The sequence below is a fragment of the Castanea sativa genome, chromosome 7 (genome assembly GCF_040712315.1).
Source record: "Castanea sativa cultivar Marrone di Chiusa Pesio chromosome 7, ASM4071231v1".
NCBI lineage: Eukaryota > Viridiplantae > Streptophyta > Magnoliopsida > Fagales > Fagaceae > Castanea > Castanea sativa.
Genome location: NC_134019.1, coordinates 10,451,643 through 10,478,330, shown reverse-complemented (window position 1 = coordinate 10,478,330; position 26,688 = coordinate 10,451,643). Strand labels below are relative to the sequence as shown.

At 34.1% G+C, this 26,688-nt stretch overlaps 2 protein-coding genes across 3 annotated transcripts; both read left to right on the top strand.

Moving 5' to 3' along the window:
- Nucleotides 1–5,352: 5,352 nt before the first annotated feature.
- On the top strand, nt 5,353–12,594 carry LOC142643543 (protein SUPPRESSOR OF FRI 4). Of its 2 annotated transcripts, XM_075818211.1 has the most exons (7): nt 5,353–5,714; nt 6,339–6,439; nt 9,026–9,149; nt 9,382–9,803; nt 11,164–11,318; nt 11,423–11,476; nt 12,184–12,594. In XM_075818211.1, exons 1-7 carry the CDS (start codon nt 5,521–5,523, stop codon nt 12,253–12,255), a joined length of 1,122 nt encoding a protein of 373 aa, XP_075674326.1. In that variant the 5' UTR covers nt 5,353–5,520; the 3' UTR covers nt 12,256–12,594. The 2 variants fall into 2 exon arrangements, with proteins under 2 accessions (XP_075674326.1, XP_075674325.1); XM_075818210.1 differs by having other exon boundaries at nt 5,364–5,714; nt 11,423–12,594.
- A 3,562-nt stretch (nt 12,595–16,156) lies between these two features.
- On the top strand, nt 16,157–25,608 carry LOC142642238 (GTP-binding protein ERG). Its single transcript, XM_075816574.1, has 8 exons — nt 16,157–16,838; nt 18,680–18,769; nt 20,276–20,421; nt 22,427–22,585; nt 22,685–22,755; nt 23,923–24,026; nt 24,147–24,286; nt 25,161–25,608. The coding sequence occupies exons 1-8, from the start codon at nt 16,332–16,334 to the stop codon at nt 25,243–25,245; spliced, it is 1,302 nt and encodes a 433-aa protein (XP_075672689.1). The 5' UTR covers nt 16,157–16,331; the 3' UTR covers nt 25,246–25,608.
- The last annotated feature ends 1,080 nt before the right edge of the window (nt 25,609–26,688 follow it).

Genomic DNA, 26,688 nt, shown 5'->3' with positions numbered 1-26,688 from the left:
GAGAATACATCTATCTTATTGTTTCTATCTCCAAATACTTAAACAAAATCTTTCATCTATCTTATTGTTTCTATCTCCAAATACATCTTATTGTTTCTATCTTCATACTCTTCTCTTACAAAATCTTTCATCTTGGAAAGCAATCTATAAACTTCTCCAACAATTATAATCTCACATTTTTACTATCTTTAACATCCATATCTCTCATACTTTCATATATCATACATATTACAAATACTACATCCCACAAAACATCTATATTTTTTACCATCTTCACACTTCTCAAGTGATATCAAACACTTATACTAAAAGTCATTCTCATGAAAGGCATAAACTTCTATTATTAAAGCACTTCTCCTAGAAGACACAAATATTTCTTATAAAAACCCTTCTCATGGAAGGCACAAATCTATCTTACGCAAAGCCCTTCTCTTAGAAGGCACAAATACTCCATACAAAAACCCTTCTCATGGTAGGCAATACTATTCATAACTTCACAACAACTAAAAGAGCATTGTCAAGGTAAAAACTCATTTAAGTGCATGATAAGAGGAGTAAGTTTAACCATCCTCTACACATAACTGGATATACTCTCTCTCCCTCCAATTGCACCCATTTTCCCCCTTCAATCTTAAAGTTATCATGACAAACTACCTCTCTACCGCTGGAGTCATTCTACTAAAATGTTGTCTACTCACTGATGCTACACCGCTGGATCTGCAAACCATCAAAGATAAGTGACTCTGCTTCCATATCTTTAAATTTACATCATTGAATACATAATTACTTCGTCTTTAAATATATATTATTTTATTTCAACTATTATTACAACTATTTATCAAAGCTATTATATCAAACACATATTACATATTTATTCAACCATTATCATGATTTTTAGACTTTGGTTTTAATGGTTTTGTAGGTTAAAAGTACGCTAGTAGCCGTTGGACCACATGCCACATGACCCAATGTTGAGTTCCGGACGCAACTCCCCAAACAAACTCGAGTTTAGCAAAGTCACCCCTCTAGCAGACAACAAGTGACCGAGTCACTGAAAAAAGGCCCCCGAACACACTGAAATAAAATTGTATTTATCTAGAATCATATCTTACGTATCAAGTATCACTAATCTATAATCTATATAAAACTAAAGACGTTTAATTTTTGGTTGACATCACAATATTGTGTCATATAAACTTTTGAAACTTTACAATTTTATACGTCATTGTTTGTACTAATATTTTAATTAAATTTAAATTTTATTCCATATTTAAACCCAAAATTAGAATCTTAACATATTGTTGATACCCAAAAACTCGAAATAACAAGCCCAACCCATGAAACGAGACCATGGGCCTTATATGAATATAAAAGACCTATGGTTCTATGCAAGCAAGCTTATGAAAGAGATTGAGGTACCATGAACAAGTGGCAAAAGTCTAACAGTAAAAGGAAAGGAAGAAGGAACCTTGAATAAGGTACAGATGACCCAATAAAAATGGTTGCAAGGGAAGGGGTTCTCGAACAAGACTAGTATGGCAAGTTCGGGGGTCCATTGGGATGAACGGTCATGGAAGACCCAGTTCCCTAGTGGAAGAACTTGAAAGGGACATATGATCCCACTATAGCAAAATTATATATGGAAAGTCTTAGAATCCCAAGGAGAAAAGAATAGTATGCGATAACCAGCTAACTAATGAAGAACAAAGTCAAGGAACTTCAGCTAGAAGAAAACCTTGAAATAGTAAAACACTCTTGTGACTTTCATGGGTTATTCAATCAAAGGAGTATCTATAGCATTTGTGGGTAAGAAAACTAAAGATTGTGAAGTCACTTTCACAGCCTAGTAGATTAATAACGTTGCCTTCACAGCACAGCAGTAAGTCCTACACCTTGGTGACCTTGAAAATTGCATGGAGAAATTTTCCATTGGAGGAAGGTACCAAATGTGCTTTTCTAGATGAAGCTTACAAAGATAATGAAACAAGAATGAAATGAGAAAAAAAACTTTAGAGGCAAGCCTCCCAAGGATGAATAGCAAAACCAAGAAATAAAGAACGTAATATCCATTTTCCAACTACGGGTATAAAAGGAAGGCACTAGACAAGACAAAAGGAGAAGGAGGAGAAATACTTAACTTTTAAGACTTGCATAGTATCAAGAAAAAGAAGCAAGCAACACCAAACTAGGTTGAAGTCCTTAGGAAGAAAATATTGTAGGAATAGAAATCCCAACTTATAGAAATATCTAGGGCCTACACATGGATCTGAGGTCCTATATTTCACAAGTCTTGCAAAGTCTCAAGGACCTACTTAAGTCTGTGAAGTTTGGGATTTAGAGGATTTGTGGTTTTTCCTCCTAGACGAAATTATGCTTGAGTTTCACTGTTAACTAATATAATTTATAAAGACTCTCTAAGAAAGAGAAGCGTTGTAGAAAAGAAAATCCATGCTTATAGAATGTGTATTTGGGAAAACCACATTGATTTAGAATTCCAAGTCTCAAAAATCTTGTGGACCCTAAACGGTCTATTGAATTATGTGGAACTTGGGGTTTAAGGGTCTTGTGGCTCTTTATCTTGGGAATCAATCATGATTTAAAGGTCTTATGGCTCTAGGAACTAGCATTTTGGGCTCCATACATAAATAATTAAATTCATTAAAGTACTTATTTTCTCTCTTTCTTAGTTCTTTTTATATGCATATACGTATTGTTGTGTATTGATTTTACTTATGCACAAATTGGTCTGGTAAAATGACCTCACATGGTCATGGTAGACCTAAGCTAGGGTCCCTAAACTCCAATGATCTATATGTCTACCCAATGAACCTAAGTTCTAGTAGATTCATAATTGGATATGGGTATGGGGGGATTTTTTTTCAAAATAACACAAATTTCCAAGCAATTTTGTTAGTTATCATAGTTTACAAATTATTTAGGAAAATAACATCTCAACTCTGTAAGGCTTGAGTTCACTGTAGCAAATTGAGTATCAAAAACTTGATTTCTATGAAAATTTAGGTTGAAAACTCGGAAATCAAAACCTGAGACAAACCCAAGCAAGCTTAAGATAGCACAGTCGAACCAAAAACCTAGAAAACCCAATCATAAACCCAAGCTACGTTGATGCTCACCGCCGCTCCGATGATGCTCGCTGCCGCTCCAATCAGTTATGGGGTTTTTGATTGGGTTTTGTTCTTGGGGTTTGGAAGGATCAGTTTTTGTTTTGGGTTTTGTTCTTGGGGTTTTGGAAGTTTGAGAAAGGAGAGTGGAAGAAGAAGAACATGCTGCATGTTGGAGAAAGGAGAAGAGCAATGGGATGGCAGGAGCAGCCAAAAGATGGAGAAAGAAAAAACAAGAATGAAGGAAGAAGGAAAGCAAAGGAAAAAATTGTAACTAGCGGAAAAACAAAGAAATTGAGTCTCTTATGCTCGAGTTCTAAGAGCAAAATTAGGTTCGAGATGTTAGTTTCCTAAATAGTTCAGAATGTTGTTAATTAACGAAATTGTTTAGGAATTGATGTTAGTTTGTAATTTTTCCCTAGGTTTGGGTGAACCATGAATGATTTTGTGGTTAAGTAATAATTAATGCATTGTTTAATATTATTGTTTTATACATTGCTATTTATTTGGATTGTTGTTTTTGCATAGGTTGATTCCGTAGAATGGATCTGTAGAATGGATCTATTTTATGTGGCGTAACCAAACCCAACTCTACTCATAACTCTATTCGGCCTTGAAAGCCCAAGTCTTAAAGCATCCACAATGGTTTAAGCCAATTCTATCCTATTTTATCATCTTAAAAAGCCAATTTATCATTTATACAATACAATTTTACAATACACCAACATCCCAACTTTTATTTTACCATACTACACATTAAAATAATATAAAAATAATAGTATACAAATATTTCTCAATTCTCTCTCTGATCTCTATTTCTCTTCCTCTGTTAACCTTCTTAGTCACACCACCACCATCGTCCACCTTCTCAGTCACACCACCCACTTCCGCTGAGCAAAATCCAGCCAATCACTCGCCGATCTCAGATCCAAATCCAAATCCAAATCCAAATCCAAATCCAAAATCAAAACAAGAAACCCAAAATCAAAACAAGAAACCCAAATCACTCGCCAATCAAAACAAGAAACCCAAAACACAATGAACCATTGAACTTGAAACCAACCCACACCACATACCCAACAACCACCGTGAACACAAACTTTAACCACAACCCATTGCCACCACCGCCACCACTGAAGAGCATGACTGTGAACAAAACCCACCACCAAATAAAATACTCGCTCTAAAGATTAAAACATTGTAATACATAAATTTTAATAAATAATAGTAATTGAAATTTTCATTTTTTGAAGCTTAAAAAAAGTAAGTATTTACTTTTGATCAATTCTAACTTCTTGATTTGAAATGTTTTTGTTTTGAAGAAGAAAAAAAAAAAAAAACAGACCCACGATGAGCAAGTGCAGACCCACGACAAGCAAAGCCCAAACCCATGGCGACAAACCCACGGTGAGCAAATCCTAGATTTACGCCGGACTGTCAGCTAGGCCGATCTGCTGTGGTGTGGTGGCTATGGGTTTTGGGTCTGTAGAGAGAAGGAAGAGAGCAGAGAAATAATGAGAGAGAGAGAGAGAGGAGAGAGAAAGTATTGGAATTTTTTAATAAAAAGGAGGAGAGAGAGAGAATTAAATAATATTATTTTCATTTACCATTCAGCTATAGTGCATTCTACATTTAGATTTACACTGTAGCTGAATTGCAAAAAAAAAAAATTGCAATTGTTGGCTTTTCCAATAACCAATGGAGTGACATTTTTAGGCTTAAATAGGGAATTGGGTTTACATTTACCATTTGCCGTATAGGCTGTGGATGCTCTTACAAGTCGAATATAGGCCTAACAAATGACAAAAAAAGCCAACCCACATCATATATATTTTCATATAAAAACATAATCATAATAAAATGTTTATTATTAATAACTATTGTCATTATTAAATTCTATATTTAGAGAAAATAAAAGTAAAAAAAAAAAATGATAAACTTTTCAATGCATTGCATTGATTTTCCACCTATTATATATATAATTAATTGTGTGAAAAAAAAAAAAATTTGTCACATCATTTAAGAACTCAGCGGCGAATGTGGCAGCATCCTAATGAGACGTGCACTTTTATACAATCTGGGACCCAATGAAATCGAGCCCCTAAATATAAATCCTACTCGTCTTCGTACTCAGTCAAATTGCCCTCAACCCCAACCCCTCTACAGTAAAAAGTAAATTAAAAAAAAAAAAAAAAAACACCTGCATATATATAAAGAGAGAAACACATTCACCTCCTAACCCCCAAAAATTTGTACCATACCAGAACGCGAGAGCAAAAGAGAGAGGGGGATTCAGAATCAGATACAATAACAATAACAACATCAGAGAGAGAGAGAGAGAGAGAGAGAGAGAGAGAAACCCTAGGGAAAGCAAAGTGATCAGGGAAGGAAGAGAATAATGGGAAAGAAGAAGAAGAGAGCGTCGTCGAAGGTGTGGTGTTACTATTGCGACAGAGAGTTCGAGGACGAGAAGATTCTGGTTCAGCACCAGAAAGCCAAGCACTTCAAGTGCCACGTCTGTCACAAGAAGCTCTCCACCGCCGGCGGCATGGCCATCCACGTCCTCCAGGTCCACAAAGAGTCCGTCACCAAGTATGTTACTTTATCATATCCCCCTCTTTCTCTCTAAACCCTAATAATTGTATTTTTCCTTTTAAAATTGTATATCACAAAAAATTGAGTCTCTAATAATTTCGGATCTTCTTTAGAATCGGTGATAATAATTTTTTTTTTTTTTTAAATTATTGTATGAGTTTGATAGTTATGCAATGGGGAATATGCGAGTTGAGCTACAAGCCTATTGGCAATATGTATATGGCAAGTTACTTTTACTTAATATATGGGTGCGGCGCGGTTTTTTAAAAACTAGGTACGACGCCCTAAATGCAAAAATGAGAGTTTTGTACACTGGCTAAAAGGGTTAACATGATGAGTACTCTTGACACCTAAAAGAATTACATAAAAAAAAAAATGATTTTGTGAAACCGAGACCAATCAAACAGAGTTTGAATTAGCAAGTGTTCAAGGCTTCAAGTTGGTTCTTTGAGAGTTCCGAATCAATGGGTAATATGATTTATAATGTAAGTATATGTAGGTATGTAGTTATGTGTGTGTGCGCGCGCGTGTGTTATGTTTTGAAACTATTTATGTTGGTATTTATTAATTATGTCTGGTTTTTGGTGGATTCTCTTTTTGACAAATGATGTTGTTCTGCAGGGTTCCGAATGCAAAACCTGGTAGAGAGACTACGGATATTGAAATATATGGAATGCAAGGAATCCCACCTGATGTCTTGGCTGCTCACTACGGTGAAGACGGTGAGGATGCTTTAAAATTTGGAGAATTTTATTGTCTTGCTTCATGTCTGTGTTGTGTTGTTGTTGCTTTAATTGAGACGCCTATATTTCCCTCTTATCTTGTATTATCAACTCCTAAATTTGAAACTTATGGAAGGAATGACTGGTCAAGCCTATGATTGTTTAAGCTTTTTCTATAAATTACTTGGGTTTTTCATAGTCGATTAAGGGATTCAGTGTCAAGGGCTAAGCGTTTGGTATGTAATAGGGATTGCTCTAAATTGGAATGGTGCCTTTAGTACGAAAATTATATCAAATTAGAACTAGTAACTAATCTTAGCATTGAAGTATCAAAAGAACTCACATAAGCCTGCATAATGAACACAGAAGCTTTCCCTTGTGAGCTGATTGTGATGAATTGGCTTAAAGTTAGACTTTAGAGTTACCTAAAATAATCTCATACCTTGAAGGAGCCAACAAGCTCCAGCTCAACTAGCACAGTGGGACCTCCTCCCCTTGCAAGTGCTAGGTGGAGGGTGAGGCTATGGGTTCAAGACCTACTCGGTGCATGTGTAACTTACTATCAAAAAAACAATTCTCATAACTTGAAGGAGCCTACCTAAGTAGTTGGGATTGCATTTGCTGGTTCTGGTTCTGATTTTGGTTATTCTTGTTAGGATTTTCCCTTTGCAGTTCCTTCATATAATAACATCACTAACATCTAGTTGAAAGCATTTGGTGCTGTTTTATAATTGTAATTAATACGTATATATCTATCTATTTATATGCATGTATATTTTGGTAGTATAAAAAAAAAAGTATATTTGGACAGCTTTATTGATTGGATCATTTTGCTATCTATCCTTTGCTGATAGATAGTATAGTTTTTTTGCTATCTATGTAAACACCAGCACTCCAAGTCTCCAATTTGTGTTTTGGATTGTTATTATGATATCTATGTGGTGGTGAACGAGTTCTATAATATACTCGAACTATGGCCAAAAGAAAATTTCTGTAAAGGAATTCATTTTTTGTCCACAACAAAATTTCTGGCTCTGCCCTGAAATGGTTTATTTTTAAATATGGTATTGAATTATGAAAGATTGAATGTATTAATGACATTTTATTGAACTTATTGAAGAACATTAATGACATGTTATACGTATATAAAAAAAAAATTAATGACATGTTGTTGAATTATACTATCAATATATTAATCAGCAATTGGTTTTCGCATGTTTTTTTTACTTTTGTTGTTTCTTTTTCCATTTACATGAAATTGCCACACTTCAGAATCATTTCTTGGCTCTTTGTAGCATTTCTAATAAAATTTCCTTTTGCAAGTAAAGGTTTTGGGCAACTCTCTAGTTAGGACCTCTGGTACAGATGTTTGTGCTGTCCACTCAATTTCTCCACAGTGCTTGGTTTTCCATCAGTTCTTTTTTCTCCTCCTCCTCCTTCTCCCCTCTCTACTTCAGCCTTATTCTCTATTTCTGAAATACTTCTTATTTAGGGGAGATTAAATTATTGAAAACTAGTGTGTTCGTAGGTTTGGCTTGTAAATGATTTAGGTAGAATTCAATTTATTTTCAGATTGGAAGGTGGGTCTGATTACCAGCTTAGGAACTAATCCCCATATATGTTGGGGAAGGGGCATCCTATATTTTGCTGTGCCAGGTCACATATAACATCATATTGGAATAACCCATCAGTTTGTTGGGCTGAAAGGATTAGGAAGCATGTCTCGGTTGGCCACTCAATTTAAAATGGAGGTTAGATTTTGAAAGGGATAATGGTACTCCAACTGTCAATTGATGAATCAATTCATGTGGGAGGGCTGAAATTTTAAAGTGTTGGTAGGGAATCACTTGCTATTTGGTGGGAGTTTCATCTCCTTCCATTCCCTTCTATTTGGGTTGAAAACCACTAATCACAAAAGAATCAGTTTACTTGTTCCCAAGAAAATGAGCTTTAGCTCAAATGGTACCTCCTTCCCTTGGAAGAGTAAGGCAGCGATTGAGGCTGTGGGTTCAAGATCCATGGGTGCGTGTGTAATTAAAGGAAAATCATCTTTTTGGCTTGCCTTGTTTATAGGTGTCTTCGGACTAGCAGAACCATTTTATTTTTTCAAATCCAAAGAAATTTTTTAATTTATATGTAGGTCATTGATTCAGCATTGAAAAATAAGAAATAAAGGGTTCAAATCATTCTATCGACATGAGTGTTATATATTGAAAAAAAGCTTTCTAACTACTCATTTGTTATGGTGGTTCAACACTTGTCAACCATTGACTATTAGTGTTACCTAATATGTGTGGCTCTCTCCTGTGCCTTACAGTTAGCTTCTTTTTTCTTTTTCTTTCTTTCTTTCTTTTTTATTTTTTATTTTTATTATTATTTAAGTTTGCTATTTTTTTTTTTTTTTTAAGTTTGCTAATGTGCAATGTCATGTGTATCTTCCCTTTTAGTCCAATTACAATCTGTAGAAAAATCTGGAACAATGAGGTTATTTTTTCATAGTAGTGGAGAGTTTGTATATGTTGCATTGGGGAAGTTAAAAGCATTAACATACTATGATTACCTTCTGACATCTGTACTATTTTGCAGAAGAAGAAGGTGCATCGAAAGTGGCTAAAGTGGATATCCCAACTACCCCACTAGTTGGTGGTGTACCAGGATCATTGGGAATTGCATATGCTCCTCAAACTACTCTGGGTGTAATGCAGCCAATGTATGCTTCTATTAGATTTTTCTCCTAAGACTTTCCTGCTTCACATTTATGCAGCATTAGTTCTTGGTGACAGTAGATCAGCATTCTCAAGATATATTCCTTTCATTTTGATTTGTATGTTGAGCACAAATAAATAAATAAATAAAATTAAGTGTTCTGTACTGTAAGATATTTGATTAGCACATCCATGGTTATCTCACATTTGGAAATGCTTTTGGGTGTTTGGTTACAGTTACAATCCTGCACTACCAGTGCCCCCTGCTGCTTGGCCTGTTCCACCTCGTCCCGGGCCTTGGTATCCACAGCATCCAGCAGTTTCTGTTCCTCCTCCTCCTCCATTGGGTTATGCACAACAACCATTGTTTCCTGTCCAGAATGCGAGACCTCCTTTGCCATCAACCACATCACCTTCACTACAGCCTTCACAGATAACTCCTCCCGGACTGCCCGTATCCAACCCATCCATCCCTGTATCACAACCATTGTTCCCAGTTGTTGGGAACAACAATATATCTCAAATCTCACCATTTTCTGCTCCTATGCTTTCAACAAGTATTCCATCAATCTCTGCGGCAGAAGTTAAAGGCTCCATTGATGTGCATTCAAGTGCAAACGCTTCTGTGACAAATAATTACCAAGCCCCAAACATGCCAGGTTGGATATTTTTTAAATTGTGCCCTGCAAATTGTCTTTTCAGTTTTGGTTTTCTATCAATACTCATCGTGGTTGATTTTGGAAGTAGATCTCGAACTTTCAATGTTTTAAAAATTTCCAAAAACTGAGAAATTGATAAGTTGTGATTAAATGATGATGTAAAATAATCACTAGTCATTAATTTACTAATAAAAAAATAAAAAAAATTAATCACTAGTCATGAGATTATGTCAGATTTTATATTCTGGGTTTTTAGTAACATTGATATTGCTAGATGTTGATGTTCTCTATAAAAACAATGGTGCATATGTAATTATGTTTGATACTTTGATCAAATGTGCCAGCATGAATCTCTTTTAAATAGTTTTCTGTAAGGTCTCCACACTCCCTTTAAAAACCATTCAGCTATGAGATTATGGGTTTTCATTCGTACAATGTCTATTGATGGTATGGACATATTGCTTGCTTACCTTCTCTGTCTGTGGTACTGAATGTTGGGCTGCTAAGAAGCAGTATATTCTTAAAATAGCATTCTATTATTCATTTTATTTGTCTACAAGTATTTGCAAATTTAGATATTGCTGCCAACTATTAGCCAAAAGCTAGAATAAACCAAGTTCCATAGAATTAAAGCACAAGATAGTTCCATCCTGACAAGTTTAAATAATGAGCAATGACTGTTTTAATCATGACTGCTTTTAGCTGACATTTCTCTATGCTTACCCCATACCACTAGGCGAATTAGCCATTGCTCTTTCGTCTCTTAGTTTGCACATCTACACATATATTAAGAAGTCAAATTGGTCTCTCCTTTGTAATTTGTGTAAGTTACCCCCTTCTGATTATATTCATAAGCAGCCTTTCTAAATAGTAAATACTGTTTTTGGTGAATCAATCCTCCAACTACCTTCATGCATCTACTTATTCCTTTTCTGATCTAGTGATGAATTTGATAAGAAAACTACCAAAAAATTATTTTTGATGAGTGATCCTCCTACTACCTTCACCACAGGCACTTGTTCTTTTTCTGATCACAAGTTTGACTCTCTCTCTCTCTCTCTCTCTCTAAATACATATAAAGCCACCACCTATTAAAATGTGAATGAAGTTTTATTTCGTAACTTTGGTGCTGCTGTCCATTAGTTGAGCCTACTTACTCCAGATTGGTTTGATTTGGTTTTATAGCGGGCTGGTAAGATTAGAACTATATTCATTGGATTCCATTTCATTAAGTTGAACTTTGATATTGTTAGACCGCTTTGCTGTGGACTTGCCCAAATATGTTTCTCACTCCTTGGTGGTGTCTTTATAGTACACAATTTTATTGATTTTAATGTCCTTTTTTTGGGATATACTGTAGGTGGGACATTAAGCAACTCTCATTCATATGCCTCTGGCCCAAATACTGGTGGTCCTTCCATTGGACCACCCCCAGTAATTGCAAACAAAGCTCCTGCTACCCAGCCAGCCACTAATGAGGTCTATCTAGTTTGGGATGATGAGGCAATGTCCATGGTTAGCTCTCTCTCTCTCCCCAAAATAAAGAAGAAGAAGAAAGAGTCTAATAAGGAGTGTTTTAACTATAATTATTGCTGACTTGGCACACCTGGTGATTGCAGGAGGAAAGAAGAATGTCCCTAACGAAGTATCAGGTGCATGATGAAACTAGCCAGGTAAGTCATACTACCTCTTTAATATATGGAGTTGGTTTTGCATCTGACCAGATGGGTAGGCTTTATGTTTCATGTTTTCAGATTCGATTCTTTCGCACTGTTTCCTATTTAGAGAGGTATTTCTGTATGAATTTCCAATTTTTTCGTCAGTAAAAGAACAACCCACTTGGTTAGTAATATGTTAAACCATTTAATAATTCCATTTTTCTTCTTCCAACCCAATTGGTTGAGGGCATGTAAACTGCCATTCTTCGGTTTGCACGCAATGCCACCACTCTTGTGGGAATCAAAAATTGCAAGTAGGTATTTGCATTATTTTATTCTGGTAATTAGTAATTACAATTTGTCAAGCTTGCTGCAAATAACTCCAAGATTCTTCATCCTAGCATTGTATTCAGTTAAGAACAATGTATATGTATTTTCTCTTTTAAAATTTGGATTTACCTGCTGTTATTCATTCTCCCTATGCTTGATTCTGAAAAGTGGGGTTTTGGGTGGAACAAGATCTTACCCAACAGATTTTTGCCTATTCGTACAATTTAGTTTATGATCCAACAGTGAATTCAGACTTGGCCCAGGTCAGCTTCTTTTGCAAAGTTTGGTATCTCTTTGCTTAGGCCAAGCTTTATAACATATCTGGTTTGTCCAAGTGATTGATATTTAGGGCTCCTTTCTGATCACCCCCCTCCTGTGATTTTATGTTTCAGATGAGCTCAATTGATGCAGCCATAGACAGAAGAATATTGGAAAGCAGGCTTGCTGGTCGAATGGCCTTTTAGATCAAATAGAAGTCATGATGAATTGTTGGAATGTTTTTGTCAATGCTTCATCCTTAGAATATTGTGGGATTCACTTAAACGACAAGGCGATGCCCTGCTCTTTATTCTCATTGGTTTAATTGGATGTCTTGTAAGTGGCCATATTTATTTGTGTTTTATTCTTTACAAGAGAGGTTCAAGGGAGTAAATTTTGTTGATGATATGAGGATTCTCCATAGAAGTTGCTAAACTTGTATTTTTCTGCATAGTGTCTTAATTTTTAGTTTCAACACTTTAGGATCTAGTCTTGAACCCTTTTGTGATCAATCTATTTCAGTTTCTCCAGGTGTTTTTGAATCATTGGATTTCATATCTTTGTAAACAATTATTTGCTTCATTGTTTAATCTACATTAAGAGATATACTCTGTGTGTGTGTGTGTGTGTGGGAAACAGAGAGAGAGAGAGAGAGAGAGAGAGAGAGAACATTCTGTTGGCCAAAGTAGTTAAAAGCTATTGTAAAAACTCCTCTCCAGCTTGTGCAATAAAAATTGACCTTATGAAAGCTTACGATTCGGTTAGGTTGAGTGGTGCTTCATTCTTGACTGGCATGGCTACTATTATATCCCCCAATTTTGTATTTGCTTAAATGGAAGTTGGTAATTTCATTGAATAAACGGTTTTTCTTCCTCTTCTTCATCTTCTCCTTTTTTAACAAATAAAAATTATTGAAGGTTTTATTCACTTAAATGAGACCTAATTGTAGCAATTGAATTAGAAATCCTGTATTTTTATCTTGGGCAATACCGCAAAAATGGCTTAAGAAATTTTCAGTAGTGTGAGTTTTGCTAGTATTTGTCAATGCTCGTAACGATTTTAGCAAAATGGAGTGCCAATTTTTATTATAGGCTTTATTTTAAAGGGAATTTTGGCCTTCTAACTTGAATGCATTCTTTATCCAAAAACAAAACTTGGATATATTCGTTAGGCTAAAATTGCTCTTTTGACGGGTAATGTATCATAACAGCGCACTACTGATTTTCTCAAGTCTAATAAATACTTGTGGAAAGAGACTTTTCTTCTATCTTTTATTCGCGCTAAATTAAACACATACTAGTTGAAAATTGGAATATATGGTTTAAAATGCAGGCTCAAGTAGAACAAAGGTCTAAAAACATCATAAATTTAAAATTTCACAACGGCTTGAGGCTTGAGATGATAACTTGTGATTGTTGTATGATAAAAATGATGTCAATAGGGGTTTTAGCAAAAATGATGCTGCACTAATCATAATTTGTCATCACAATAAGTTGTAAAATATGTTATGTATGAAGTATTGTTGCAAATGGAATCAAGTTGTGATTTCATTTTGAGGGTTTTTTGGATTCATTTTAAGTGGGGAGGACATTTGTACTTGAAGTCTTGAAATGCTATAAAATGCTTTTGACATGATTGTCAATGGTAATTTGATGTTGAGTGTGCATTCGCAATGCTATTATAAGCTAGTAAAAGTGGGAGGGGTGGAAAACACTTTTGTTTGGTTGAGGAGAAAAGTGAGAAGATGGAAAATATAGTTTATATACATTTACTCTTATGCTCTTATTACATAACATGTAAGAATCCCCTCCAAAAAAAAAAAACATAACATGTAAGAAATAATTTATTTGTACTCAATAAATAATATAAAAATTAACACATCATATATATAAACTTATATTATTTTTCTCTGTTATTATTATAGATATTATAATCTTATATATATATAGACATGTTCTGGGTGGAAACAAAAAAAAAAAAAAAAAACTGGGCAGGAAAAAAAATTTGGAATATAGAAATAGTAATGAAGACGAAAAAAAGAAAAAAGAAAAAAAGAAAAAAGAAGAAAAAAGAAACAAGAAACAAGATGAGTTACTATTGACAGAGGAGAGTGAAAAAGAGACTCAAAACAAAACAAGGATGACATAAAGGTGTAAGACTGTGTGGGGAATGGGTGAGAATAGGTAAGATTCTTGAGAAGCATTAAAATTTGGGGGAAATTTTGTCATTGTGCTAGAGCAAGAGTAATTATTTTTTGTTTTCTCGCCAATTTGGAGAGATGAATTTTTGGTGGGCTAGGGGAGAAAATGTTTGGGCCCCAACAAATTTCAATCCTTTCTCTACTTACCAAACAATAAACAAACCTATTTTCTCTTCTTTATTTTTTATCCTTCCTATTCCACCTCGAACCAAACATACATTTAGGCTTAGCAAAACAAAATCAACTTATTTAACTTCTCTTTTAGGCTTTTTCTATTGTACTTTTAGTATTAAAAAAAAAAAAAACTAAATAAGTTATTCCCAAACAAATATTAATGTCAAGTTCTTTTTGCTTATTTTAGCTCTCACTCTACTTTTTTTTTTTTTTACCCCTACAATACTTTTAGCTAAACAAAAATTAACTTATTTAACTTCTCTTTTAGTTTTATTTATTTATTTTTATTGTACTTTCAACGAAAAACTAGGGGGTGGGGGGGGGGGGTATTTCCAAACAAACACTAAAAGATGACCATTGTGGATGTAGGGAGCATTAAATTACATCTTAGGAAAAAAATGGGAGATATAATTTTAACCTATTTGTATAATTGAATTTCAATTTCAATCTCTTTCTCTCTCTCTCATTGGCAAATCTCACCCCTTCTATTTGGTCGCATTAAGTTAATAGTCGGTTTTTTAGAAACCTAATTATAGCTGCAGGTTAGTTGAGTTTAAACCTCTATATATATGGGTTTAATTATTCACTTGAAATCTTATCTTCAATAGGTGATTTCATCCTACCGAGATGGGCAAACATTATTATGTCTAATTACTAACTCAACATGAAATCACATCTTCACTTGAACTTACATTTTCATTTAGAAGATATTTCATGTATTGAATATATGCATCATTTCTCTTATAATGTGTTGATCTCATAATTGTGAGATCCACACTATGGGAGGGATATTGTATCCTATGCATAAGATACATTCTTCTCTAACTCAAAACGTGGAGGGATTAAGGGGGAAAAACACTATTGTATATCGTAGAGGTTTGGTAAGAAGATTCATCATCTTTAATTACCAATGCATATACTTGATGATAAACTAATTTTCATTAATGAAAATATCTCTATTTTATTTATTTTAAAAAAATAAAAGAAAATTCCAAAAGCTCCTTTAATTGATTAACCATAAAAAAATGTGGTGAATTTGACAAAAATATCTTTATATATATATATATATATATATATATATATATATATATATATATATAATATAAGGAGGAAAGAAAGAGAGGAAGGACTAAAATCTACTTTAGAATCCTTATGGAATTCGTTATATTCAATGATTTATTGTGCTTAAAAACTAACTTTGGTAAAAGTATATATTTTTTAAATGTAATATTTATAAATTATATATAAACTGACAATAAAAATAAAATAAATTTAAACATATGAAAAAAAATATTTGGTATAAATTTAATCTTCATCCTTAAAATTTCAAAATGTTTATAACTATTGCTTCAAAATATTTAATAGTTTCATCATTGGTTTGAATTTTTCATTAAATTTATTCTAAATCATATCAATTTTAGCCCTTTTTTAAAGATAATTTTTAGGGTATTTCATTAACATTGTTCAATATGTATGTAATTTCTTCAAATGTAGACGGTTGCACATATAATTTCTTTAAATATAGAACTAACAAAACTTAAAACAAAAAATTTTGCAAAAATTATATATAAGCTTTAAAGTTTCAAGGGAAAAAACCAATTGCGTATATTTTGGAAAAAAAAGAAGAAGAAAAAAACCCTTTTTTTTCAAAACTATTAATTAATTACTTTTTAAAATTTATTATTATTATTTTTTAATTTTAATTTTAAGAAGCCAAACCCAATCCCTTCTATGTTCAAAACAAACAAGCAAACAAGCCCTTACATCAAAACCCCTAAAACCCACGGTTCTCTACTCCATCACTCTGCAACACAACACATTTCTCCGCAAAAACCCACCTTCATACACTTTCAACCAAAACCCATCTCTCTCTCTCTGTGTCTATGTTTGTTGTATTGGAGCTGAGATATGAAAGCTTTGAGAGCTCTAAGAACCATCACAGCAACCCTTTCTCCAAAACCCCACAAAACCCCTCTCAACCCGACCTTTCTTCACCACTTCTACTCAGCACAGCCTCAAGAAGAAGACCCATCACACAACCTCAACTCCTCAGACTCTGAAAATGGCCCTGACTCAGTTTTTGACAGTACCCATTACACAATACCGGGTCTTGGTTCTGAAACCAATGCTCAAGCCCCTCAGCAACCCACTTGGGATGAGAAATATAGAGAAAAAGCTGATGACTTGATCTTTGGGAAAGATACCCAGAAGAGGAAATTGAAGATTTTGGAGGAAGAGGAAGAGAGGAGGAGGAGAGTGCTTGCTAAAGCTCTGCTCGAGGCCGCGTTGGAGGCGGCGGACGATGAGGATGAGGAGGAGGAGGAGGTGGTGGTGAAGGAGGAGGACCAGAAGTCATTGTCTGTTGGGATAATTGGTGCCCCAAATGCTGGAAAGTCTGCACTCACTAATTACATGGTTGGTTTTCTAGCAATCAATTCAATATGTTTGGATTTCATTGGGTTTTTAAAGTTTTCTCCATGATTATTGTGTTAAAGATTAGTTCTTTCTTGAATTTGTTGGTCATATTGTTATTGCATGTTGAGACATTTAGGAATGGTGATATGCCAACAATGAGACCTATCAAAAAGAAAAAGAAAAAGTGAGTATGCTTAGGTAAGAGAATAGAAAGAGAGAGAGAAGTCTGCACTCACTAATTACACGGTTGGTTTTCTGACAATCAATTCAATATGTTTGGATTTTATTGGGTGGTGGTTGTTTCTTGATGATTGTTATTGAACGTTGAGTATTTTAGGATTAATGATTTAACAACAGTGATTATGCTTATAGGTTGAAGGAGAGAGAGAACAATATACTTTGTGCGGAAGTTATCTTGATGATTATTTGTGTGAAATTTTAGTTATTTTTGAATTTTTTGGTTATATTGTTATTGAAAAGAGGGATAATACTTTGTATCTAGCTCATTTTGTTGGTACCTTGTTTGATTGGTCTCAAGTTTGGGGACTCATGCATATGGATTATGTTTTAGTGTTTATTGAATCTTTATCATTTTGCATGCCGTAGTCTCTTTTTAATAAAATTTTATTACCTATATAAAAAAAAAGAGGGATAAACTTTGTTGTCAGAGATGCTTGATGGATCCTATATATATTGGCATGATTCATGGTGCTGATCTATCCCTTTTTAAGTTGGGGACTTTTGAAATATGGTCCTTCATTTTCAACTACTCAGCTTGTGTGCTGTCTTCTGTGGTTTATGCATAATTGATATGCAGGATTAAGGGCACAAAATGTCAGTTTTGGAGAGCCATTCCTATTTGTCTTATGTGGTTAATTTGGAGGAGGCGTATTTGCAAAATAATTAAAACTTGGATTTTTCTACACTGAAAGTTATTTCAATTTCCTGATTCTTCTGTTAGCAACTACCATTTGTGTGGATCTCTCTCTCTCTCTCTCTCTATTTTTATTTGGCAGATGGTAAAGGTGCCTGTGATTTTCACTATTGATCTTTTTATTTTCTTTTAATCTGATTAAGAATGAGAATCATTCATTGATCAGTCCCCTTTCTCCAGTTAATTTGGTCTACATCCTTTTCTACTTTGTTTTTTGGTATATCAAGGATGACTGTTAAGTCCCAGTTTCAAGCATTCCTAGTTCTTAGGAATCCACCTATGTCCTTTTTGGTTTCGTTAAGTGATTTTCATATTTTGGGTTGAGTTGTTGTTAGAGGGTGTGCTTGTATTCTGAATTGGAAGTGGCACTGGCCTCTAGTCTAGAGGCATTGTGGGCTCCGCTCCACCCACTATGCCCAATGTGGCCATTTTTTTTGTTTGTTTGTTTGTTTTGCCTGGGCTAAATTATTGGTTGACGGGTGCGGTGTGGCAATGGAATTGGGAATTTCAATGTATTGGGTTAGGGTTTTTTAGGCATTATAAAGTCATGTAAACCCTTTATTTTCTGATAGTGAAGGTTTTCACAGCTTGCTCCCGTGGATGCAGGCACATTGCCAAACCCCGTAAATCTTTGTGTTGATTTTCTCCTCTCTCTATTTTTCATTAATATTGTTAACACCTGAATCTACAACAGTTGGCCTTCAGTTCCACAATGGACTGTACTGTATGCATTATGCATGCTGTCAGTTTTCAGTAATTGTTTTTATTTTTTATTTTATTTTATGTTATTATGACTTGCATTGTATACGATTTTTATTTTTATATTTATATTTATTTTTTACTATTGGTATTTATCTGAATTACCACATTTTCCAGATCAGTTATATCTTTAGTGCATTTGGTACAGGTTGGGACAAAGGTTGCTGCTGTTTCTCGGAAGACAAACACTACAACTCATGAAGTGTTAGGAGTGATGACAAAGGAAAATACCCAAATTGTATGTATCTTGTTTTGATATATTACCAATTAACTACTTTGTTGTATTGAGTCTATTGACATGAATTGCACAGTAATATCTTTAAAACTAGATACTTATATCCATATTGCTACTACATTGAGATAATTTATATACCCCCTTTGATTAATGACTATATCAAACTTAGTAAATATTATTACTTTTCTAAATAACACGTTTCTCCATTCAGGATTGGGCTTTTGATGCATAACAAATTATGATGACAGGTTATAACAAATTTTGTGCAAAGATAACTACTTTTGCATTGTCTTTTCTACTGTGAATGCTTGGTTAAACTTAATATGTTCAGATCTTCTGCCTTTTTTTAATTGTAACTTTGGTATAATTTCCATCTTAAGGCATGCATCTTTGTTTTTTGATAAGTAATAATCTTTATTAAAAGCAAAATCTTCCAAGTATACAGGGGTATACAAAGAGAGCGCTAACAGCATCAACACCTCAAATTACAATGCTCTAACAAATCTAATAAAGAATCACAAGAGAAAAATTGTAAAGCTCTAGCCCAATCCAGAATAGAATGAAAGAAAAAGGATTTAAGCTCAATTCTAGACCGCTCACAACCCTCAAAACTTCTAGCATTTATCTCCCTCCAAATACACCACCTTAAGCAATGTGGCACTAACTTCCAAATTGCGACATTACGATTCCGACCAAAGCTGCCTTGCCAAGAAGCTAACAAATACAAAATCCGCTGTGATCACCCAATGAATTCCAAACAAACAAAATAACAAGGACCAATAAGCTATAGGACAGTATAAGTAAGTCTATTGATGCCACAATTCTGAAGCTGTAAATCTTGTAAAAATACTGTTATAAAGATAGAATAAAAAATATATATTATTAGGAATTCATGTCTTGCCCCATGAATAGTTGGATAACTCTTCCTACTTACTTCAGAAGCAAAAATAGAACATCTTTAGTTTGAAATCTGAAATCAAATTTAAAATTTTGCAGTAGGCATCTTATTAAAAGCTAATCATTGTCCTGCTTTTCATATGTTATGTCTCTTGTGCTGCAAAACATTTTCTGTTATGTCAATGCTGCAGCTTGAAGCTTCAGGAATTTCATTTCATAAAAGCATGGCAGATCTATGCTTGTAATTTTGTGTGGAGATAAAATATTTTTCTTCCACTTTCTGTTGTTTTTAATACTATGTCAAAACTAAACAAGAAAAAAGAGAGTGAACTGCAGATATAACTGCATTAAAAATGTTCTGGTTTAAATTAAGTTATTCTTTAGCAAAAAGTGAAAAATCTAAGTATTGCTCGTGTAAAATGCTTTTTATATGATTTTATTTATTTTATTTCTGTCTAATCAAATGCACATGATTTGATGCTTAACATATGCTATTAATGGCATTTTCACACCGTCTTTATGTTTTCTAGTCAGAGATAACTTTTTTGAATTATTTATGATGCCTGTTGTTGTGTGCAACGTAATTTAATGATTTTCCGATGTTCAATGCAGTGTTTCTTTGATACCCCAGGACTCATGTTAGATAAAAGTGGATATATTCACAAAGATATGAAGGTTCGTGTGGAAAGTGCTTGGAGTTCTGTCAACCTCTATGATGTGCTCATTGTTATTTTTGACGTTGATAGGCATCTTACCAGGTCAGTGGATAGCATTTGACACAAGAGGACTTATCCTTCTTTTTTGTTTCTTGTGTTAGATTGATATTTTTTTAATGGAAATTATTTCAGCTATATTGGCAGTGCTATAACTATATGGTAACATTTAGCTCTTCCTTTGTATAATCCCTGTGTACTTAGGGTTGTGCCCTTTTTGTGTCTTTTTATTGAAATTCAGTAACTGATATATAAAAAAAAAACTCTTGTAGAATGATTAAAAAAAAAGAATTTATTATAGAATAAAGGCTAGACTCTATTAGTAACAAGTAAATCTTTTGCATGTAAAAAAAGTCTTGATATTTTTTATTTTTTGGGGAATAAAAGGCAATCACTGTTGGGCTAGTTTATGTTCGATCTGGTTTGTGAACTGACCTGACTTGGAAGTATTACGGTTTTAAGTGGGAGATATTCTAAGGCTTAGTCCATGGAGCGGAGGCTTGAGCCGATTTGGCCCTGTTTTTGAGGTATTTATTTGTTGCTTCAGATTAGGGTTTTTCTGTTGTATTGAAAACTTGATAGTAAAAACACAGCAACTCCATGGACTAAGGGTTGTGCCCTTTTTGTGTCTTTTTATTATAATTCATTAACTTATATATAAAAAAATCTCTTATAGAATGATTTTTTTTTTAAAGAAAAGAATTTATTATAGAATAAAGGCTAGGCTCTATTAGTAACAAGTAAATCTTTGTGTGTAAAAGAAGTCTCAATATTTTTTATTTTTTGGGGAATAAAAGGCAATCACTGTTGGGCTAGTTTATGTTCGATCTGGCTTGTGAACTGACCCGACTTGGAAGTATTATGGTTTTAATTGGGAGATATTCTAAGGCTTAGTCCATGGAGTGGAGGCTTGAGCTGATTTGGCCCCGTTTTTGAGGTATTTATTTGTCACTTCAGATTAGGGTTTTACTGTTCTATTGAAAACTTGACATAGTAAAAACACAGAAACTCCATGGACATAGGCAAATTGCCAAACCATGTATATCTTGTGTCGTATGATTGTTTCCTTTGCGCCTATTTTCTCTATTTTTTGGCGTCTCATAAGTTCTAGGAATTAGGTTAAATTCTAACAATTGCAAGGTCTGTGACGACCTAGAGAGCACTTGATGTCCAAGTTAATTTGTTTTTGTCCAAAAGTATCCCCTTCTTTTTGTATAACTCACTTCCTTTATCCTTTGTGAGCTTTGGGAATATCTCCATTCATGAGTCCGATATCCACATTTATGAATTGAAAGGTTCAAATGATCCCTGTAAAAAAATAGTCCTCCCTTCCACTAAAATGTGTTGGAATGCCTGTATGCCTGATCTATGTAGAGTAGGTGCTCTATTCAGCAATATGGGGTGCCCCTAAGATAGGCTAGAACTATCACCTACTTTAAAAAAAATTTCCTGCGATAGGCTCTGAACTATCTTAGAATTTAAAATCCTTAGGCTTTTCTTTTGAAACCCTTAGTCTTGCCTTTAACAGAATAAAATTAATAAGATGCTCTAAGGGCATTTATAGTGTCCTCAGGTTTTTTTTTTTTTTTTTTTTCTATTATTGATGCGAGCGTCTCACACTGACTTGACCAAAAGTGACAACAGATTGCCTTTTTATTTACTCTTAACTTAGAGATCCTATAGCATTGCAACTTCTAGCTTCATTACTGATGTGCATAGACACTGTTTGTGAAAGAACCACATAAAGGGGAGAAGTCCAGGTGTACAGGATGTATACAAACAAAATTACTTAGAAACTGTGACAGATGGTATCTATACGTAATACGTCAAATTGAACAATTCTAAGAAGATTAAGGATTCGACAAAGATTATTTATTATAAACTTTTGCATGTGAACTCAATGTAACACAGATGACTCATAATCTTTTATGTTACCTTTTCTTTTTTTATTTCTCCTTTTGGTGAATATATGCACATGAATGCGTAATTTATTTATAATCATAGTTCTTTCATTGTCTAATTGGGCTTTTTTATTCTTCCACATATATAGGCCTGATCAAAGGGTGATAAAATTGATTCAACATATGGGATCACAGCCACACCCAAAACAAAAACGCATCTTATGTATTAATAAGGTTGATTTAGTTAAAAAAAAGAAAGATCTGCTAAAGGCGGCTAAGCAATTTGAAGATCTTCCTGGATTTGAAAGGTCAGTGTTTCTTGTAATAGGAAAAGGAACGCTAGGTTGTCAAGTTTCTGAAAATTGATCTGGTGCTTGGATAGCTTCTTATTATCTATTGTTTTGTAGGTATTTCATGATCTCAGGACTGAAGGGCTATGGAGTAAAAGATCTTACTCAATATTTGATGGAGCAGGCATGTAGTTGTACCACCATTATTATATTTTGCTCAAATCAATTTGCAGTTTCTGGAATAAGAGATTTGTGGAATTTATTTTGTTGCTGTATGTCTTTAGAATGTTATCTGATTGTCAGCCTGAACATTGGAAACAATCTTTCTGATCAACTGTGGTCTTTTGTGAGAAAAATAGTTATGGCTATCTTTCTGGCTCACCTATCAAAAAAAAAAAAAACAGAGAATAATTTATGGTTAATACCAATTTGATCTATGAATTTAATATATGCAAATGATTATACCTTAATTCTTTCTTGGCAGAAGTACTCTTTCTTCTCTTGTGTGCAATGATGTTCTAAATAGTAATGTTCCAGCTTTGAATGAGGTACATTATTCCTCATTTTTTAAATCAATGTGAGCAGCTTATAATTTTGACTTGGGATCCTAATAAAGTCAAGTGTAATTCATTTTAATTGATAGGTGTGACTAGTGGTTTGATTGTCTTTGCTAATCGTTTTATCAATCGTTTGATTGTGTTTGATTTCATTAATTCTGTAAGCTTTTCCCTTTGATCTGTTTGTATCCCTTTTTTTGAAGTGAGTTTACTATCGTAAACTTATCAATAAAGTTTTTATTACCTATCAAAAAAAAAAAAAAAAAAAATCAATCATTTTATATGCATTTGAATGGGTTTTTTCTTTTTGGATAAATACATGCATATGAATGGGTTTACTCAGTCATTTGTCAGTTTAGTACTTTCGGGCCTTTTTTCTTCTAATAAATAAAAAAAAATTTCTAATTGTCTATTAATTTTCCTGAAGTCTACTCTAAATCATCCTCCCCTGAGCTTTAGCTTTTCCTGTTGTTTAGATGCATTTATTTTGGTTATGGTTGGAAACTCTCCAATATTCTATTGAAGCTGAAAAAAAGTTATATTTTCTTTGTATAAATACGCCATTATTTTTTTTTCAAGGCTTCTTTCACCATCCATTCACAATGTATCATCTTTGTCCTTCAAGTACAGATTTGACAACTGTTATGTGACAGGATAGATGGAGATTATACTCTTCTACTTTTTATAAGTGAGAAACCTGGTGAAAATAGAATTAGTCATTCTATCTAACTCTTCCATTTACTTGGTCAAGTTGCACTGCTAACTCTGGCTCTTCAATGTCTTTTTATGCTTAGGCAGTTAAAAGACCGTGGGATGAAGATCCATTTACCTTAAGTGAAGAAGTTATGAAGAACATATCATTAGAAGTTGTCCGTGAAAGGCTGTTGGACCATGTTCATCAGGTAGAGCTGGAATTTTTTTCATATGTCCACCTTGAGGCAGTGTTATTAGTCTACCATTAGAATAATCTGCATATTTCAGGAATTAACTTAGATAATGACAATGTATTCTGCTCCTCTCAGGAAATTCCGTATCAAATTGAACATCGTTTAATGGACTGGAAGGAATTACGTGATGGTTCTCTAAGGATTGAGCAGCATTTAATTACCCACAAGCTAAGCCAGCGTAAGATTCTTGTGGGAAAGAATGGCTCTAAAATAGGGTAATCAGCTCTGTTTCTGTCTCCATAATTATTGATATAAACATCACAAATTTTCGATCTAATAGAAATGAATTATACATTAACATTAGACATCAGATGAATCAATGACTTACCAGAATTTTCTAATTTTCTCATATTAGTCACTGGCATTTCAATTTCGACATGATAGCAGCTATCTTGGTTCATCATGCATACATACCATTAACATATCCTCATGCAGTGTTAGGAGAAAATAGATCTGGAGTTCCAAAGTTTTTGCAATATCAATCTGTTCCCTGGTAGTAGGCATCTAAAGTTATGATTTCGGATTGGCACTTTGCCTGGTTATTATATCACTTTATTGAATATATATCTTAGACATGCATATGAAGATGCTCATAAGTTTGTGAGGATGATCTTATTCAGGAATATATGGAATGTATAGGGAGTTTCATGGAATCCAATATAGATTAGGGACAGGCCAGTTAAACCTGAATCTGTCTCATTTGGTGCCCCTTCCCCAAATCCCCCAACCACAAGCTGCCAACCAAGAGAAAAAAAGTGTTCAGGAGTGTGTGCGTTTTTGGGGGCGAGGGGGAGGGGAATTGAAGCTTACCATATCTAACTGACTTGGATCATCTTTTTATATGATGTCTGAAATCAAGCAAAGCTGTTTTCCTTGAACACAGAACTGAGTATTCATCTTCAATGGTCTGTATCAGTTCCCAGATATCCTCTTAGGTTCCTGTACGAAGACCTTGCATGTATTCTGCCCCTTCAGCCTTCTTGCTTTAGTGTTTTATCCTCTTCCTGCACTCATCAAGGAACATGATCCATATTAGATTCATTATTTTAGAAAATCCTAATTAGAAACATATGGCTGTTATTTGCGCAGGAGAATAGGCATTGAAGCTAATGAAGAGCTAAGGTCCATCTTCAAGAGGGAAGTGCATCTCATCCTTCAGGTTAGACTAAAATGATGTGTTCAACAAGTTTTATCGAATATCAAGAATTGCACTCCCCAGCACCATCTGGAATTGTATATAGAAAGGCTTGTCAATTGCACTTGCACGGGAATCATCCCAGGGACTTAACCTTACAAAGGCAAAGTGGAGCTGAGCTTCAAAGTGGCAAGCGATTCATCAGATGTTGGGGGACTGGGGCTCGGGAGACCATCTTTGCCAAGGAGATTTCCCATCATTCCGCTTTTAGTTTGTTAATCTTGCAAAATTTTGAGAAAATATATGTTTTCTACTCTTTTGATATGAATTCTCTTTCTTTTGTATTTATGTACCATTGTATGAATCCTTAATAAGGTCTATTCAATTATAATTTATACATCATTATTAGATTATGCTTTGTTCTGGCCTTTGTTGTTGAAATCATTTTATTTGTAGAACTTTTTCAACTTTTTATTACTTGTCATCCCACATCTCTATCCTGATTCCTGAGGACCTAAAAATGGAATTTTCTTTAAATCTTTTTATCCCCTTTGTGCTTTGGACTACAGCAACCAAGCGAAGGTATATTTTCTACTTTGCTTGTTGCTGGAATTGTTGATGGCTTTCCTCATCTTTTGTTTGTTTGTTTGTCCTTGGGTGTGCACGCCCGTGTGCATGTCACAGGTTCGAGTATGGGATTGACTGTGTTGACAAGCAATATTGATATTAACAAGTCATTTCGGATTCTTTGGTACATATTGACAAACTCAACTGATACTTCCAGGAGACTTATCGAAAATAACCAGTTTAACCTTCTTTTGTCATGGTTGTGGGAGCGTGTCATCTCATTCCTGCGTTCATGCCAATGTCAAATATAAAATTATGGCTCCGTTTGTTGGTATGAAAATCATAAACAAGAGGAAAAATAATTAGTGCTCACTCCCTAAACTTTAGTGTAGTAGCCATTACATATTCTAAACTTTTATTTTAAGCCAATTTACTCCTTGAACTTTAACCATGTGCCAAAATAGTACTTCAGTTAGTTTGCTGTTAATATTCTAACATACTACTCACGTGAGACCCACTTTTTTTTTTTTTTTTTACTCAAAAATTATCAAAATTTACAAAGAAAACCGATCAAGTTAAAAGAGAGAAACCTGTACAGTTTTGAGAGAGAAAGAAAAGCCGAGGATGATTCTCAAATCCTTAATAATTAAACCCTTCCAATTTAGAGTATAATTTTTGTTCTTCTTTAGTTTAGTGCCAAAGATAATATCAACGTTCAGCATCACAAATAAGGCCCATAATTCCAAAAGAAAATCAAGCAAATACATGGAAATGGGAAAACAAAAAGCCAAAAAAGAATAAATCATAAAAAGAGTTTTTTTTTTTGGGTGGCAAAACAACAAATTGAATTGGAAGAGTTAATTAAAATAAAGAAGTGGCTTTTTTATGTTGGGAAACAAGCTAGGAGTCCAGGAC